This window comes from Erinaceus europaeus, chromosome 2, assembly GCF_950295315.1.
Source record: "Erinaceus europaeus chromosome 2, mEriEur2.1, whole genome shotgun sequence".
Taxonomy (NCBI): Eukaryota; Metazoa; Chordata; class Mammalia; order Eulipotyphla; family Erinaceidae; genus Erinaceus; species Erinaceus europaeus.
In genome coordinates, this window is record NC_080163.1 from 183,415,300 (window position 1) to 183,429,231 (window position 13,932).

Sequence of the window (13,932 nt, forward strand, 5' to 3'; positions counted from 1 at the left end):
GCACATTCTACCAGATGTACCACCACCCAGCTCCTGGTTTGGAAGCTTTTATGTGATGACATAATGCACTTCTTCTTTTTTTTTAATGACTTTCTTTTTTTAAAATTATTGATTTATTCCCTTTTGTTGTCCTTGTTGTTTTTTATTGTTGTAGTTGTTGTTGTTATTTATGTCATTGTTGTTGGATAGGACTGAGAGAAATGGAGAGAGGAGGGGAAGACAGAGAGGGGGAGAGAAAGAGAGACACCTGCAGACCTGCTTCACTGCTTGTGAAGTGACTCCCCTGCAGGTGGGGAGCTGGGGGTTCGAACCAGGATCCTTATGCCAGTCCTTGTGCTTGGCGCCACGTGCGCTTATCCCACTGGGCCACCGCCTAATTCTCGACATGATGCACTTCTATCCCTTGGGCTGAGGGATCTGTAGCAAAGGGTGACTGATTTGTCTGTGGCCTTCTAGTCTACATCCAGTGAAACCACCCCCTTGAGCAGCCTGGGAGGTGGCATAGTGAGTAAAGCACTGCGCTCTCAAGCATGGGGCCCTGAGTTTTTTTTTTTTTTAATTTTGTATTATCTTTATTTATTGGATCGAGACAGCCAGAAATCAAGAGGGGTGGGAGAGATAGAGAGGGAGAGAGACAGAGAGACACCTGAAGCCCTGCTTCACCACTTGTGAAGCTTTCCCCCTGCAGGTGGGAACCGGGGCCTTGAACCTGGGTCCTTGCGCACTTTACTGTGAGCACTAAATCAGGTGTGCCACCACCCGGCCCCCAGGGGCCCTGAGTTCTATTCCTAGCACTGCATGTACCAGAGTGATAATTGGATTCTCTCTCATATAAATAAATAAATCAAATCTTGGGGAGGGGGAGAAAAGAATAGAAAAAAAAAGAGATTACCCCATTGAGAACACATTCTGGCTTCACTTCCTCTCCTCTAGCTTATCCCTTAAGGGTGGAGGGCTCCATCCATGCCTGATCTCACATCCATCAGAGTTTGCAGGTTTCCCTTCTCTTGTCCCCTGTCTCTGGGCTGAAATCCCAGCATCCCCTTCTCCAGAGCACAGCAGCCCCTGGGTGGTGACCTTGTGTCTGGGTTCACAGAACTGCACAAAAGGGAAGTCAACAGGCTTTCTGTGGGTGTTGCAAAGCTGTAGGAGCCAGAACTACCTGTGTTACTTGGGGATTTTTATTTTATTTTATTTTTAAGCAGAGGTTGTATCAGAGAGAGGAAGGTAAAAAGCTGATTGATGCTGTTAGGGAGGTAGTGCAATGGATAAAGCACTGGAATTTCAAGCATGAGGTCCTGAGTTCAGTCATGTACCAGAGTGACATCTCGTTCTTTCTCTCTCTCCTCCTAACTTTCTCATGAATAAATTAAATTTTTTTTAAAAAAAGTTAAGTGCTTTCTTTCTCTACCTAAACTCCTCTCACCTGGAATCTATGGCCAACTGTCTTTCTACTTTTTTTTTCTTTTTCTTTTTCTTTTTCTTTTAATTTTTTATTATCTTTATTTATTTATTTATTTATTAGATAGAAACAGCCAGAAATTGAGAAGGAAGGGGGTGATAGAGAGGGAGAGAGATAGAGAGATACCTGCAACACTGCTTCACCACTCGTTAAGCTTCTCCCTTGCAGGTGGGGACCGGGGGCTTGAACCCGGGTCCTTGCGCACTATAACACATGCACTTAACCAGGTGCGCCACCACCCGGCCCCTACTTTTTTTTTTTTTTTTAAATCATTGGCTCCAGGCTGACTTTTTCAAATAATAAAAGAAAGAGACAGAGATGATGAAAGAGAACACAGTACGATACTTCCTCCAGTGTTTGGGGGTCAGGTTTGAAGCTGGGTAGTGAACATGACAAAGCAGAGCACTATTCAAGGAGCTCTTTTGGTGGCCCATAATAATAATAATAATATTAACAGTGATAATAATAATTAATAATGGAGAAGGATAAAGAGAAGAAGGAGGAGGACAAGGTGGTGGTACCAGGGATTGAACCTCCCACACAGGACACTAAGACATTTTATTCCAACAACCCAGTTCCTGCCAGTCTGTGATCTGTGATTGTAGGAAACAAATTGTCTCAGCCATAGACTTCTTAACTCACAAAACTAGTTTTTAAAAGTGGATAGGGGTCTGGGACTTGAAAAAGTGGCCCTACATCCCCCAGTGCTTCAGATGAAAGTCTATCTTTATCTTTACTTGTATTTTCCTGAGATATAGGGTCTCGAGTCTGCATCGCAGCTGGAGCCTGAACTTGAGCCCTTGCTTTTCACAGGTCCCTGCTTTGCAACCTCAACCTCACCCAGAAGTGGCCCTCTCTAGATCCACCAAGATCCCCCCATTTCTTTCTTTTATTTTCCTTCTCCTCCTCTTCCTTCTCCTCCTCCTCTTATTTTAGACAGAGATGGAGAGGGGGAGAGAGAGAGAACAGCACGAAGCTTCATCCAATGCAGTAGGGGCCAGGCTTGAACGTGGGCTGCATACACGGCAAAGCAAAACATCATCCTAGGAAGCTATTTCACCAACCCCCATCTCTTCTTTATGAGACACCCCACCCTTCCTCTGGGGTGTGATCTTCTTTGCTCCAGCAAGATAATAAACAGAACTAGCTATGTGGTTCCTTCCAAGCCCTGCCAAGGCAACTGTAAGTCAGCATTGTATGGGGGGGGGGAGGGGGTTACTTCTGACCAAGACAGGGTTTTAGAATAGTGGTGTTGTTGAGGTGTCTCCTGGCTTCTCACAGCACCCTGAAACTACAGAAAGCTAACAGGAATGTGGGTGTTGGCTGGCTGATCAGAACAGCCTGCCTGCCCCACCCCAGCCAGGTGTCTCCATTCCTGGTGAAGAGATGGGTCAACAGGGTAGGAGAGCACAGCAGATGCCACCTGCTTCCTCCTTCCTCACACACACACACACAGGCACACAAAACACAGGCACCATAGGGAGTGATACACATGCCTGCCTGCTCCTCTTAGTTTGTCAGTAAAAAAAAAAAAAAAATCCTCAAAACGTGAAAATTAAATAAATAAACTGAACTAGGTGGGACTACAGTTTGTGACACCTTTGTCATTTTTAAAAGATATTTCTTATTTATTTATAAAAAGGAAACATTGAGAAAATCATAGGGTAAGAGGGATACAACTCCACACAATTCCTACCACCAGATCTCCATATCCCATCCCCTCCCTTGATAGCTTTCCTATTCTTTAACCCTCTGGGAGTATGGACCCAAGGTCATTGTGGGATGCAGAAGGTGGAAGGTCTGGCTTCTGTAATTGCTTCCCCGCTGAACATGGGTGTTGACAGGTCGATCCATACTCCCAGCCTGCTTCTCTCTTTCCCTAGTAGGGTGGGGCTCTGGGGAAGCAGAGCTCCAGGACATATTAGTGGGGTTGTCTGTCCAGGGAAGTCTGGATGGCATCATGGTAGTATCTGGAACCTGTTGGCTGAAAAGAGAGTTAACATACACGGCCAAACAAATTGTTAATCAATCATGAACTTAAAGGCTAGAATAGTGCAGATGAAGAGTTGGGAGGTACTCCATTTTGTAGCTAGCTAGTAGGCATATTTTAGTTATATTCCAAAGGGCCTGTGGCTATACCAGTTTTTTTTTTATTTCTTCATTTATTAATGAGAAGGAGAACCAGAGAAACACCTGTGGCACCTGTGATACCAGGGATCAAACTTGGGGCTTCAAGCTTGAAAGTCCAGTGATTTTTAAAAATTATTTATTTATTTATTATTGGATAGAGACAGAGAGAAATTGAGAGGGAATGGAGAGATAGAAAAAGAGAGAGACACCTTCAGCCCTACTTCACCACTTGTGAAGCTTTGCTCCTGCAGGTGTGGACCAGGGGCTTGAACCTGGGCCCTTGTGCACTGCAATGTGAGCACTTAAGCAGGTACACTACTGCCTGGGCCCTGAGAGTCCAGTGATTTATCTACCACACCACCTCCCAGGCCACTGGAGACTTTTGTTTGGCCACTCAATGAGATGAGACTTTTCTTGGTTCATGAGTTCTTAGCAGGGACAATACTAACCCACAAAGAGGTGAAATTAGTTATAGAGGAGTTAACTCTCTCTCTCTGTATATATATATATTTATATATATGGGCTGGAGAGACAGCAATAGCAGTAGATCATAGGACTTGCATTCAAGAGATCCCAAGTTTGATGCCTGACACTAGCAAGAACCAGACTGGTGCCCTGGTTAGAAACAACAACTATAATATAATAATAAGGGGCAAGTGCTGACACATCTGGTTGAGCACACATGTTATCCTTTGTGAGGATCTGGGTTCCAGTTCCTAATCCCTACCTGCAGGTAAGAAGCTTCACAAGTGGTAAAGTAGTGCTTCCGTTCTCTCTACCTCCCCCTTCCCTCTTGATTTCTGTTTCTATCTAATAAAGAGATATAAAAAGAAAATAATAATACACACACACACACACACACACACACACACACACACACACACACACAAAGAACTTACAATGGTTTGTAGCCTTCCAGAGAGACAGAACACATAAATATACAGAGTATGCCCAGTAGAGCATATATGTTACCATGTACAAGGACTTAGGTTCAAGCCCCTGGTCTCCACCTATAGAGAAGAAATTTCACAACAGCAAAGCAATGTCTTAGGTGTCTTTCTGTCTCTCTCCCCTCTCTATCTCCTCCCTTTCAACTTCTCTTTACCTCATCAAATAAAAATAAAGTTAAAAAAAAAAATTAAAGGAACCAGGCAGTGGCATACCTGGTAAAGTGTACATGTTACCTAACTTGGAGGAAAGTGCAATGTATCCTTGTGATTACACACACACACACACACACACACACATACACACACACACACACACACACACACTAACTCAGGGTGGGGGAGATATAGCATAATGGTTAGGCAAAGGTAATCTGATGTTTGAGGCTCTAAAGGCCCCAAGTTCAATCCTCCACACCACTATAAGCCAGAGCTGAGCAGTGCTCTAGTGGTAATAATAATAATAATAATATGCAAGGACCCAGGTTCAAGCTCCTGGTTCCTACCTGCTGAGGGAATCTTCATGAATGGTGAAGCAGAATTGCAGGTGTCTTTCTCTTTCTCTCTTCATCTATCTCTATCTCCCTCTCCTTTCTCAATTTCGTCTCTAAAAATAGACAAATAAAATATTTTTAAAAGTTTTAAAAATCCTGTAAATCATCATTTCATCAAATAAAGTGATATTGGAATTGGGGGGGAAGTAGTCTGTCTATATGATAAAGTGTCACGGATAAGAAGTGGAAGGTGCTGAGTGGGGAAGTCTCTAGAAAGGCTGGCTGAGAGGACCATGTCACTGACACGCTGCAGAGACAGTGCTGCCTCGCATCTTGAGGATGGTGGTGCCTGAGATGCAGCTGCCTCGTCTGCTGACACTTTTGCAGTAAGGACTGAATTCTTCTGACCTCTGTCTTGGGAGACTCAAGCCAGATTGACCTCTGCCATTGCTCCCAGGCTGTCTGTCTACTTCTGCCTGGCTCAAGCCAGTGTGCTCCATCTGACAGTCACAGTAGACCAGTATCATTTCCCCTGCTCACAAGGACTTAGAAGGCAGCCCCTAAAGGTAGACTCCGCTTCCTGAGTGATCCTTTTTTTAGCTTCTAAGAGGAAGATGTGGAAGCCTACATTGTTTCCCTCACTACCATCAGTTTGTCCTCCCAGCTTCCAGGGAGCTTCTATTTCCCTGCCCCAGCCTTTTGCTGATACAGATGAAAGGGTGGGGGGAAGGTCCTGGGGGGTTACAGGGGCAGCCAAGCCAGAGAAGCTGCCTCTTCTCTCTTTGTTTTTTAAAGAAAATCTTATTTATCTCTTTATTTATTGGATAGATACAAAGAGAAATCAATAGAAGAGGGAAACAGAGAGAAAGGGAGAGAGGATGAGAAACACTTGTAGCACTGCTCCACTACTCGTGAAGCTTTCCCCCTGTAGGTGGGGACCTGGGACTTGACCCCAAGCTTTTGCTCATTGTAGCATGTTTGCTTTGCCAGGTAAAGCAGGTAAAACCACTGCCAAACTCCAAAGTTCCCTTTTTTTTCTTCCAAAGCATTTATTTATTTATTTATGAGAGAGATCAAGAGAATCAAAGGACATTCCATTTCAGAGATCAAACTCAGGACCCCATGCTTGCAAGTTCAGTGCTCTGCTCACTGTGATGCTTCCTGGCCTGTGACATTGCCTTATTGTTTGTTATGTCAAACTCCTCTTCTTCCTGGCTCTCTCTACTGTGGTATATTCAGCTCTTCTTTGTCCTCGGTAATTTTTGTTAGTTCTGGAGTGGCAGGAATCCACATTACTTTTGTTCCCTTCTGAAATCAGGTGGCCTGTGTGTGCATTAGTTTCTTTCTTATTTTTTAAAAGATATTTACTTATTTACTATCAGAGAGAGAGAGAGATTGAGGGAGGAGGGAAGGGGGCAGTTGGAGCCCTGTCAGCTCTGGTAGAAGGTGGTGCTAGGGACTGAACTGGGCCTCAGGCAGGCAAGTTGTTGCTCTCTCTCACAGGCTGAGCTCTCTTCCCAGCCTATTTGTGGCAATTTCTTAGCCAAGTCTCAGTTCTATGGGCCTTGGGACAGGTGAATGAACCATGGGACAGAGAGACAGCTTGCACAGTGACAATGTCTCTGTCCTTCCACCTGAAATTCAACCCCCACCCCACTTACCTGCTGCCAACCCCCCAATATTTCAGCCACTTTAGTCCGGGGAAGAAAAGAAAGGCTATAGGCATTGTTCTCAGAATCCCAGAGTTCTGAGCCTGGCTGCCCCCACACAGCAGGTACACAAATAAGTGTTTCTCACTAAAGTTGACTGAGTGCAAACAGGTAGCATCATTGCTCTGGCTGCCTGGTGGGGAGACGAGGCCCAGCTTAAGCAGACCTGTGTGGAGAATGAAAACCTTTGAAATGACCTCATTGTCATTAAAAACAGCTCTGAAGAATGTCTATCTTTGGGGCCACCTGAATTCATCCGCGCTGATTTTCTGGGGAAATCTTCTTCCTGGGAAGTGGTGTGCCAGCCCAGATGGCAGATCTGCTTTGCATCTAGTTCTGCTTCTCCATGTGGCCTGTTTACTTCTGTCCTGGTGACTGAGCACAGTGGGTGACCCTCAGATAGTACAGCTCAGCAGAGGAGCTGATTCCAGGTGGCTCAGCTGGTTCCAGCTCCTCATCCTACCTCTTTCACTTACAGCCTCTTGGGAAGACCCATCATCTACACTGGGAATAATGTTAACACTGGTTACTGAGAGAATGAGAAAGACACTATGCCAGGACAAAGGCCTTAAGATAGTGTAGGTGGGACCAGAGAGATAGCACCAAGAACAGTGCGACAGACAATCATGCCTGAGGCTCTGAGTTCCCAAGTTCAATCCTCAGCATTACCATGAGCCAGAACTTGGTAGTGGAAGAAAAAGGAAGGAAGGAATGAAAGAAGGAAGGAAGGAAGGAAGGAAGGAAGGAAGAAAAGAAGGCTTGTTGAGAAGATAACTTAATGGTTATGCAAGAGACTTTCAGGCCTGACGTACCAAAAGTCCTATGATCAATCCCCAGCACCACCATATACCAGACTGAACAGGGCTCTAGTAAAATAAAACAAAATAGAATAAATAATAAATAGTTAAATAAAAATATAAAATAATTATAAAATAAATTCAATAAAAATAAAGAGAGAAAAAGAAGGAAAGAAAGGAAGGGAGAAAAAATAGTTTAGCAGTTCTTCTTGGTCCTCCTACCCAGTATTCTCCCAGATATGAAAGAGAAAGAAAGAAAGAAAGAAAGAAGAGCAGGTTCAGCTGTTCTTGGTCCTCCTACCAGCCCCCCTGGACAGGTAGCACTCTACTGTGGGACTCTCTCCCCTCAGAACCCAGGTGTCTTCTGTCCCCCTCCCCTCACCCATCCCACCTCCTTATGTCACCATGAGAAAAGCACAGAATGAGAAAGGACCATTTGCTTTTGCTCACTTCACTTCAGTTTATTGAAGTGATTCTTCTGTTGTTCTTCATAAATGTTGCTGAACAGCTGAAGCTGTTGAATAGTGGAAACTTCTTGCAAAAGTCCTTGTGAGAGCAGGCTGCTCCCTCACACCTGAAGTCCTGTGTCACCTCTGCCCCTGGCCTCCCAGGCCAGCCACTCTCGGGCTGTGCCCTGAGACCCTGAGAGAGCTTCTTACAACTCTTCTCTGCCTCAGAAAAGCACAGGAGTGGTTCTGCCATGGGACACATTTCCTCTAAAGTTATCTCTCCCCTTGGCTATGGCCCAGCTGGAAACCATATTGTGTGTGGAGTGGGGGGAGGGGAGGAAGGGCAATGTGATGAGATTAACTTTGGGGCTTAGATGACAACACCCTGAGGAAAGCTGGGCATACTTTCCAGATGATCCCCCCTGACCCTTTCAGTCTTGAGGGAGGCACTGACCTGGCCTCTCACTGCCCCACAGCCCCCCTATACCCCTAAGCTGCCCTGCTCCTGGACCTTCCTATCCCTCTCCATGGTCTCCTCCAGTTTCTCACTGTTTGTCTGCCTCCAGAGGCCCCAGGCCTCCACTAGCCTCTTCAGCTGCTCTCGAACATCAGTCTGGAAACCAGAGGAGGAGAAGTAGTAGACGAGAGGGTCGACGCAGGAGTTCAGGGTGCTGAGGAGCAGCACATAGCTTCTCCACATTGGGCTTTGGTTCTGGACATAGCCCACAACGTGGGATGCATTGTAGGGCCCAAACAGGACCAGGAAGTTAAGCAGCGTGGCAGCCACCAGCCCTGCCACCCTCCTCTGCCTGTGGCGGCTGACACCCCGACTGAGCAGGCACAGCAGACGGCTGTAGCAGTAGCTGGTGATGAGCAGGGGCACCCCAAAAAGGACCACCGCCAACTCCAGCCGGACGGGCAGGAGAATGGCCAGCTGGTCCTTCCGGAACTCTAGGTAGCAGGTGTTATTGGTACTCTTGCTGTGGGCATTGTCCCCTGAATATTCAATGAAGTAGACCACACTGCAGTGTGCCCCGGCCAGGATCCAGCAGGCCACACAGACCAGCCCCGCCTGCCCCAGCCTGGGCCGCGTCTTGTACCACAGCGGGTAAGCCACGCTCAGAAATCGCTCGATGCTCACGGCCGCAAGTGACAGGGAGGTGAGGTAGACAGTGGTGAAGAAGAGGAAGCCAGAGAGGGGGCAGAAAGCAAAGGGCAGGGGCCAGCGCATGCCGTTGGCCGCCTCCACCATGCGGAAGGGCAGGAAGAGCAGCATCAGCAGGTCGGAGAGGGTGAGGTTGAGCAGGAGCACGTCCACGGCCACTGGGCGGCGCTGCAGCCTGCCCACGAAGGTCACCAGGGCCAGCAGGTTGAGGGGCAGCCCCACCAGGAAGGCCAAGAGGTACACGGAGAAGGAGAGCCAGTGATTCCCGGAGAAGAAGGACGGATCCTGGCTTGTGTCCAGGGCCATGACTGCTGGCAGAAAGAGAGACAGAGAGATGTCACTGTGAGTGGAGATCTCCCACCAGCACATCTCAGCTGTCAGCAGGGGACAACATCACCCTCAGGACCCCCTCGTGCCACCTGATGTTTCCCCAGCAGGGCCATCCTGCTTGCCTCTTTTGCCTTCCTTCATAGAGCAAGCGCTAAGGTGCCCTTCATCCCACCATAAAGGTCCCCACTCACCTCCTTGTCCACTCACCTCCTTGTCTAAAAGCCCAGTGTCCTGTCACTTAGAGCATTTCCTCCTCCAGAGTTTACCTAGCAGAAGCAATAGTGTCCTGGTAGTGTTTATGATGTCACTCAGCCTCCACCAACAACAAAAGAGGCCTTGAAATGGATTACCTCCACTGCCTCCATATGCAAAACCAGGAGCAAATTCCAGGACTGCTTGACCCACTGGGCAACCTCTGCTGGAGATTCAGATCCAGCCTTTTGAGATACCTCTTCTGCTCCCTCATCCTCCCCTGGAGTCTCATCTGCTCCCCTAGAATGACTCTGAGCCCCTTTGATTTGAACAGGTGGTAATTGTCACTTCCAGTTCATAGGGCTGCGTTGTAGACTAAAGAGTTACTACCTGTCCCAGGGCTTAATCTGTGCATTTACTCACATGTTTATAATGGCAACAAGGAACCATTTCTCCTGGGCTGGAGACATAGCATGTGGCTATGCTAGAGACTTTCATGCCTTCATTCTGAGGTCCCAGTTTCAAAATTCTGAATCATCATTAAGTCAGAGCTGAGTAGTGCTCTAGTTGGCCTATTATTGTCTTTCTTTCTTTCTTTCTTTCTTTCTTTCTTTCTTTCTTTCTTTCTTTCCTTCCTTCCTTCCTTCCTTCTTTCCTTCTCTCTCTCTACATCTCTCTCATTAAAACAAATAAATAAAATCTTTTTTCTTAATTTATAATTTTTATTAGATAGAAAACAGAGAAACTGAGTGAGCTAAAAATCTTTAGATATATATATATCACTTCCCAGCCAACCAAGTAGCTATAACTCTCTCTCTCTCTCTCTCTACCTCTCCCTCTCCCTCTCCCTTTCCCTCTCTCTCCCTCTCTCTCTCTCCATATATATATGTCGGGATAAACAGTCCATTGCAGGGCTGGGGAGACAGCATAATGGCTATGCAAAAGACTCTCATGCCTGAGGGTATCGCTGGGGATAATATACATTGTGTAGCCACTTTGGGAAGCTGTTAGATTATTTTTTCAAAAGGTCAGCATAAACCGATCACAACTCATCTCCACACTAGGTCTCTACCTAAAATAAATGAAGACATGTTCAACATGAAGACCTGCCCAGAAAGGCTCAGTGTAGCATTAGTCATAATGGACCCAAAGTGGAAACATCACCTGCAGGCCATCAGCCAGAGAAGGGATAAGCCACAAAACAGAGCTTTATCATGAAATGCCATCTGGCAATTAAAAAGCATGAAATGTCCACATATAGTGTAATGTTAAGTGGAGCAGTGAGGTTTTTTCAGCATTGTTTAGATTATGCTACTTAAACTATTTAGTTATTTAAGCTATTGAAACAGCCCAAGTATCCATGGTGGATAACTAGATGAGATGAGAATTAGCCATTTGCAGCACTCAAGGGGATTGTGTGAAATGAAGTAAATTAGGAAAAAGGGGGGGCATGTAATTGATGATCTCACCTATGAAAGGACCCTTCATTCAGCCAAGTGCACATCTAAAGATGAGACGCTTTCCCCCAGTTGCCAAGATCCTGCCTCAGTGGGCTTCTTTTAAGTGTGGAAAGCTAGTGTTGATGAAATAGTTTACGTGGAGAGTGTGCTGTCTTTGCCATGTGTGGGACCTAGGTTCAAGCCCAATCCCCATAACGTTGAAGGAAGATTTGATGTTGTGGTCCTTTTTACACTTTCTTTTCCCTCCCTCCTCTGTTTATCTCTCCTTCCTTTCTCCCCCACTTCCCTCCCCTCTCCTTCCTTCCTTCCTTCCTTCCTTCCTTCCTTCCTTCCTTCCTTCCTTCCTCCCTCCCTCCCTCCCTCTTTCTTTCTTTCTTTCTTTCTTTCTTTCTTTCTTTCTTTCTTTCTTTCTTTCTTCCTTTCCACCAGGGTTATCAGTGGGGCTTGGTGCCTGCTCTACAAATCTACAATTCCTGGTTGCCATTTTCTCCTCCCTCCACCTTTTCTTTTCTCTCTTTTTCTTTTCTTTTATTTGATAAGACAGTGAGAAATGGAGGGAGGATATATACAGGGAAAGAAAGAGAGACAACTGCAGCAGTGCTTCAACACTCATGAAGCTGCCTCCCTGAAATCTGGAGATATGAGTGTTTTCATTCACAACACCCTCCCATGTTGATCATTTCATTTATTCTAATCTTGATGATGGATGTTAAAACCTCTTGGTTTCATATTCTGTGTCTCTCATCCTCTTTTCCTAATTTGCACCTCTTTTTAGAACCTATTAATTAGAAAAAAAAAAGTAACACCCACCACCTTTCCCTGATCCTCCTTCACCTTACCCCCCACCTCCTTCCTCTCCCCACCTCCACTTAACCTCAGATCTCCTATCACTGTCCACTGGGTTTTCTTATCTTGTCTACTCACTGGTTTTGTTTCCTGTGTTACACACATTGGTGAAATCCCAATACTTGTCTTTCCCCCTCTGAGTTATTTTGCTTTTTCTAATCTCAAGTTCTTTCTATTTGACTGCAAATGGCAAAGCTTCCTCTTCCTTTTTTGGCGACATGGTAACCAGTTGTTTTCATGTATGTATATAAAAAGGTGTGGCCCATTTCATGTGATACATATAACCATCCCCTGGTGAGGGCTTAATCTGTTTTCATATCTTAGATATTGTAAATCTTAGATATTATTGTAATAAACAACAAACACTGGGGTGGTTATGACTTTATTTATTTATTTGCAACCAGGGTTACTGCTGGAGTTGGGCTGTGTAAGACCATCCCACCAGTATCCTCTCCACCCTATTTTCCATTATTATTATTATTATTAGTTATTTAATTATTGGCAAGATTGTGGGATAAGAGGGGTATAATTCCATACAATTCCCACCAACAGAATTCTGTGGCTTTTTTTCCCTCTCTTGGTAGCTATAACTTTATGAGTTAATCCATTCATGTTTTGAGGAAGGCCCATACTTTTTCTAAAATGGTTGTCCCAATTTCTATTCTGACCAACAGTGAGTGCCCAAGGCTCCTTTTTTCTCCACACCCTTGATAGCATATGGTACTGTTTTCATTTACATTTTCCTAGTAATCAGTGGTCTTAAATCTTTCACTCATTTTTTAAAAATGGGGTTTGTTTTATGTTGTTGAGTTCCATAAATCCTTTGTAAACCCTGTATATAAGCGTTCATCAGTTGTATAATGTCTGAATATCTTCTCTTGTTCAGTAGAGTGTTTTTGTTCTACAAGTCTTTCCCAGGGGCCAGGCAGTGGCACACTGGTTAAGCCCATACATTACAAATACCTTCCTTCTCCTTCCCCCCTTCCTTCCTTCCTTCCTTCCTTCCTTCCTTCCTTCCCTCCTTCCCGGTGAAGACTGAACCTTATACATAGGCCTAAATTCTTCTTTGAAGTTTAGGTAAAAATCACTAATAAAGCCATCTGACTCTGGACTTTTTGTTTTTAGTGATATTATGAATACTGCTTCCATTTTCATACTTATGTTTGGTCTAATCAAATTTTCTCTTTCTTCATAGTTCAGTTGTATCAATAGTAGGTTGTATTTTGCCTAAACAAAAATGTGTCCATTTATTCTAGGCTGTCAATTTGGGGGCCAATAATTGTCCATAGTAGTCTCTTATGATCCTCTGCATTTCCATGTCATCTGTTGTAATTTCAACTCCTTCACTACTGATTCTACTTGAATATTCTCTCTTCTCTGTAAGCCTAGATAATAAAGGCTTCTCAATCTTGTTTATCATTTTTGAAAAGCCCACTGGTGGCTTCATGATTTTATATTTTGTGGGTTTATGTCGTTAATTTCCACTCTCATTTTTTATTATTTACTCTCTTCTCCTAACGTCTGGCTTTGTTGTTGTCTTCCCACTTGCCTTGAATTACATTCTTCATTTGAGAGGTTCTTGATGAAGACCCATATCTCTATTGACTTTCCTCTCAGTACCTTTTTTAAAAATTTCCTATAGGTAAAATTCCCTACTATTAATGCATTACTGCTGGCACTATTCTTTATTTTTATTTTTTATAAAAATTATCTTTTATTTATTCATTTATTGGATAGAGACAGAGAGAAATTGAAATGAAAGAGGGAGAGAGAGAGAGAGAGAGAGAGACCTGCAGTCCTGCAGGTGGGGACCAGTGGCTTGAACCTGGGTCCTTGTGCTCTGTAATGTGTGCAGTTAACCAGGTGTGTCACTGCCTGACCCCCTCTTTAGTTTTATTAATGACTGCTTTTATTTATTTTGGTGCTCTGTCATTTGGTGCATCTATAATAA

The 13,932-nt window shown here is 44.7% G+C and overlaps 1 protein-coding gene across 1 annotated transcript; it reads right to left on the minus strand.

The window, feature by feature from the left end:
* Nucleotides 1-7,921: 7,921 nt before the first annotated feature.
* LOC103128634 (free fatty acid receptor 3-like) lies at nucleotides 7,922-9,459 on the minus strand. Its single transcript, XM_007539517.2, has one exon. It carries the CDS (start codon nucleotides 9,457-9,459, stop codon nucleotides 8,470-8,472), a length of 990 nt encoding a protein of 329 aa, XP_007539579.1. The 3' UTR covers nucleotides 7,922-8,469.
* Between the last annotated feature and the right edge of the window lie 4,473 nt (nucleotides 9,460-13,932).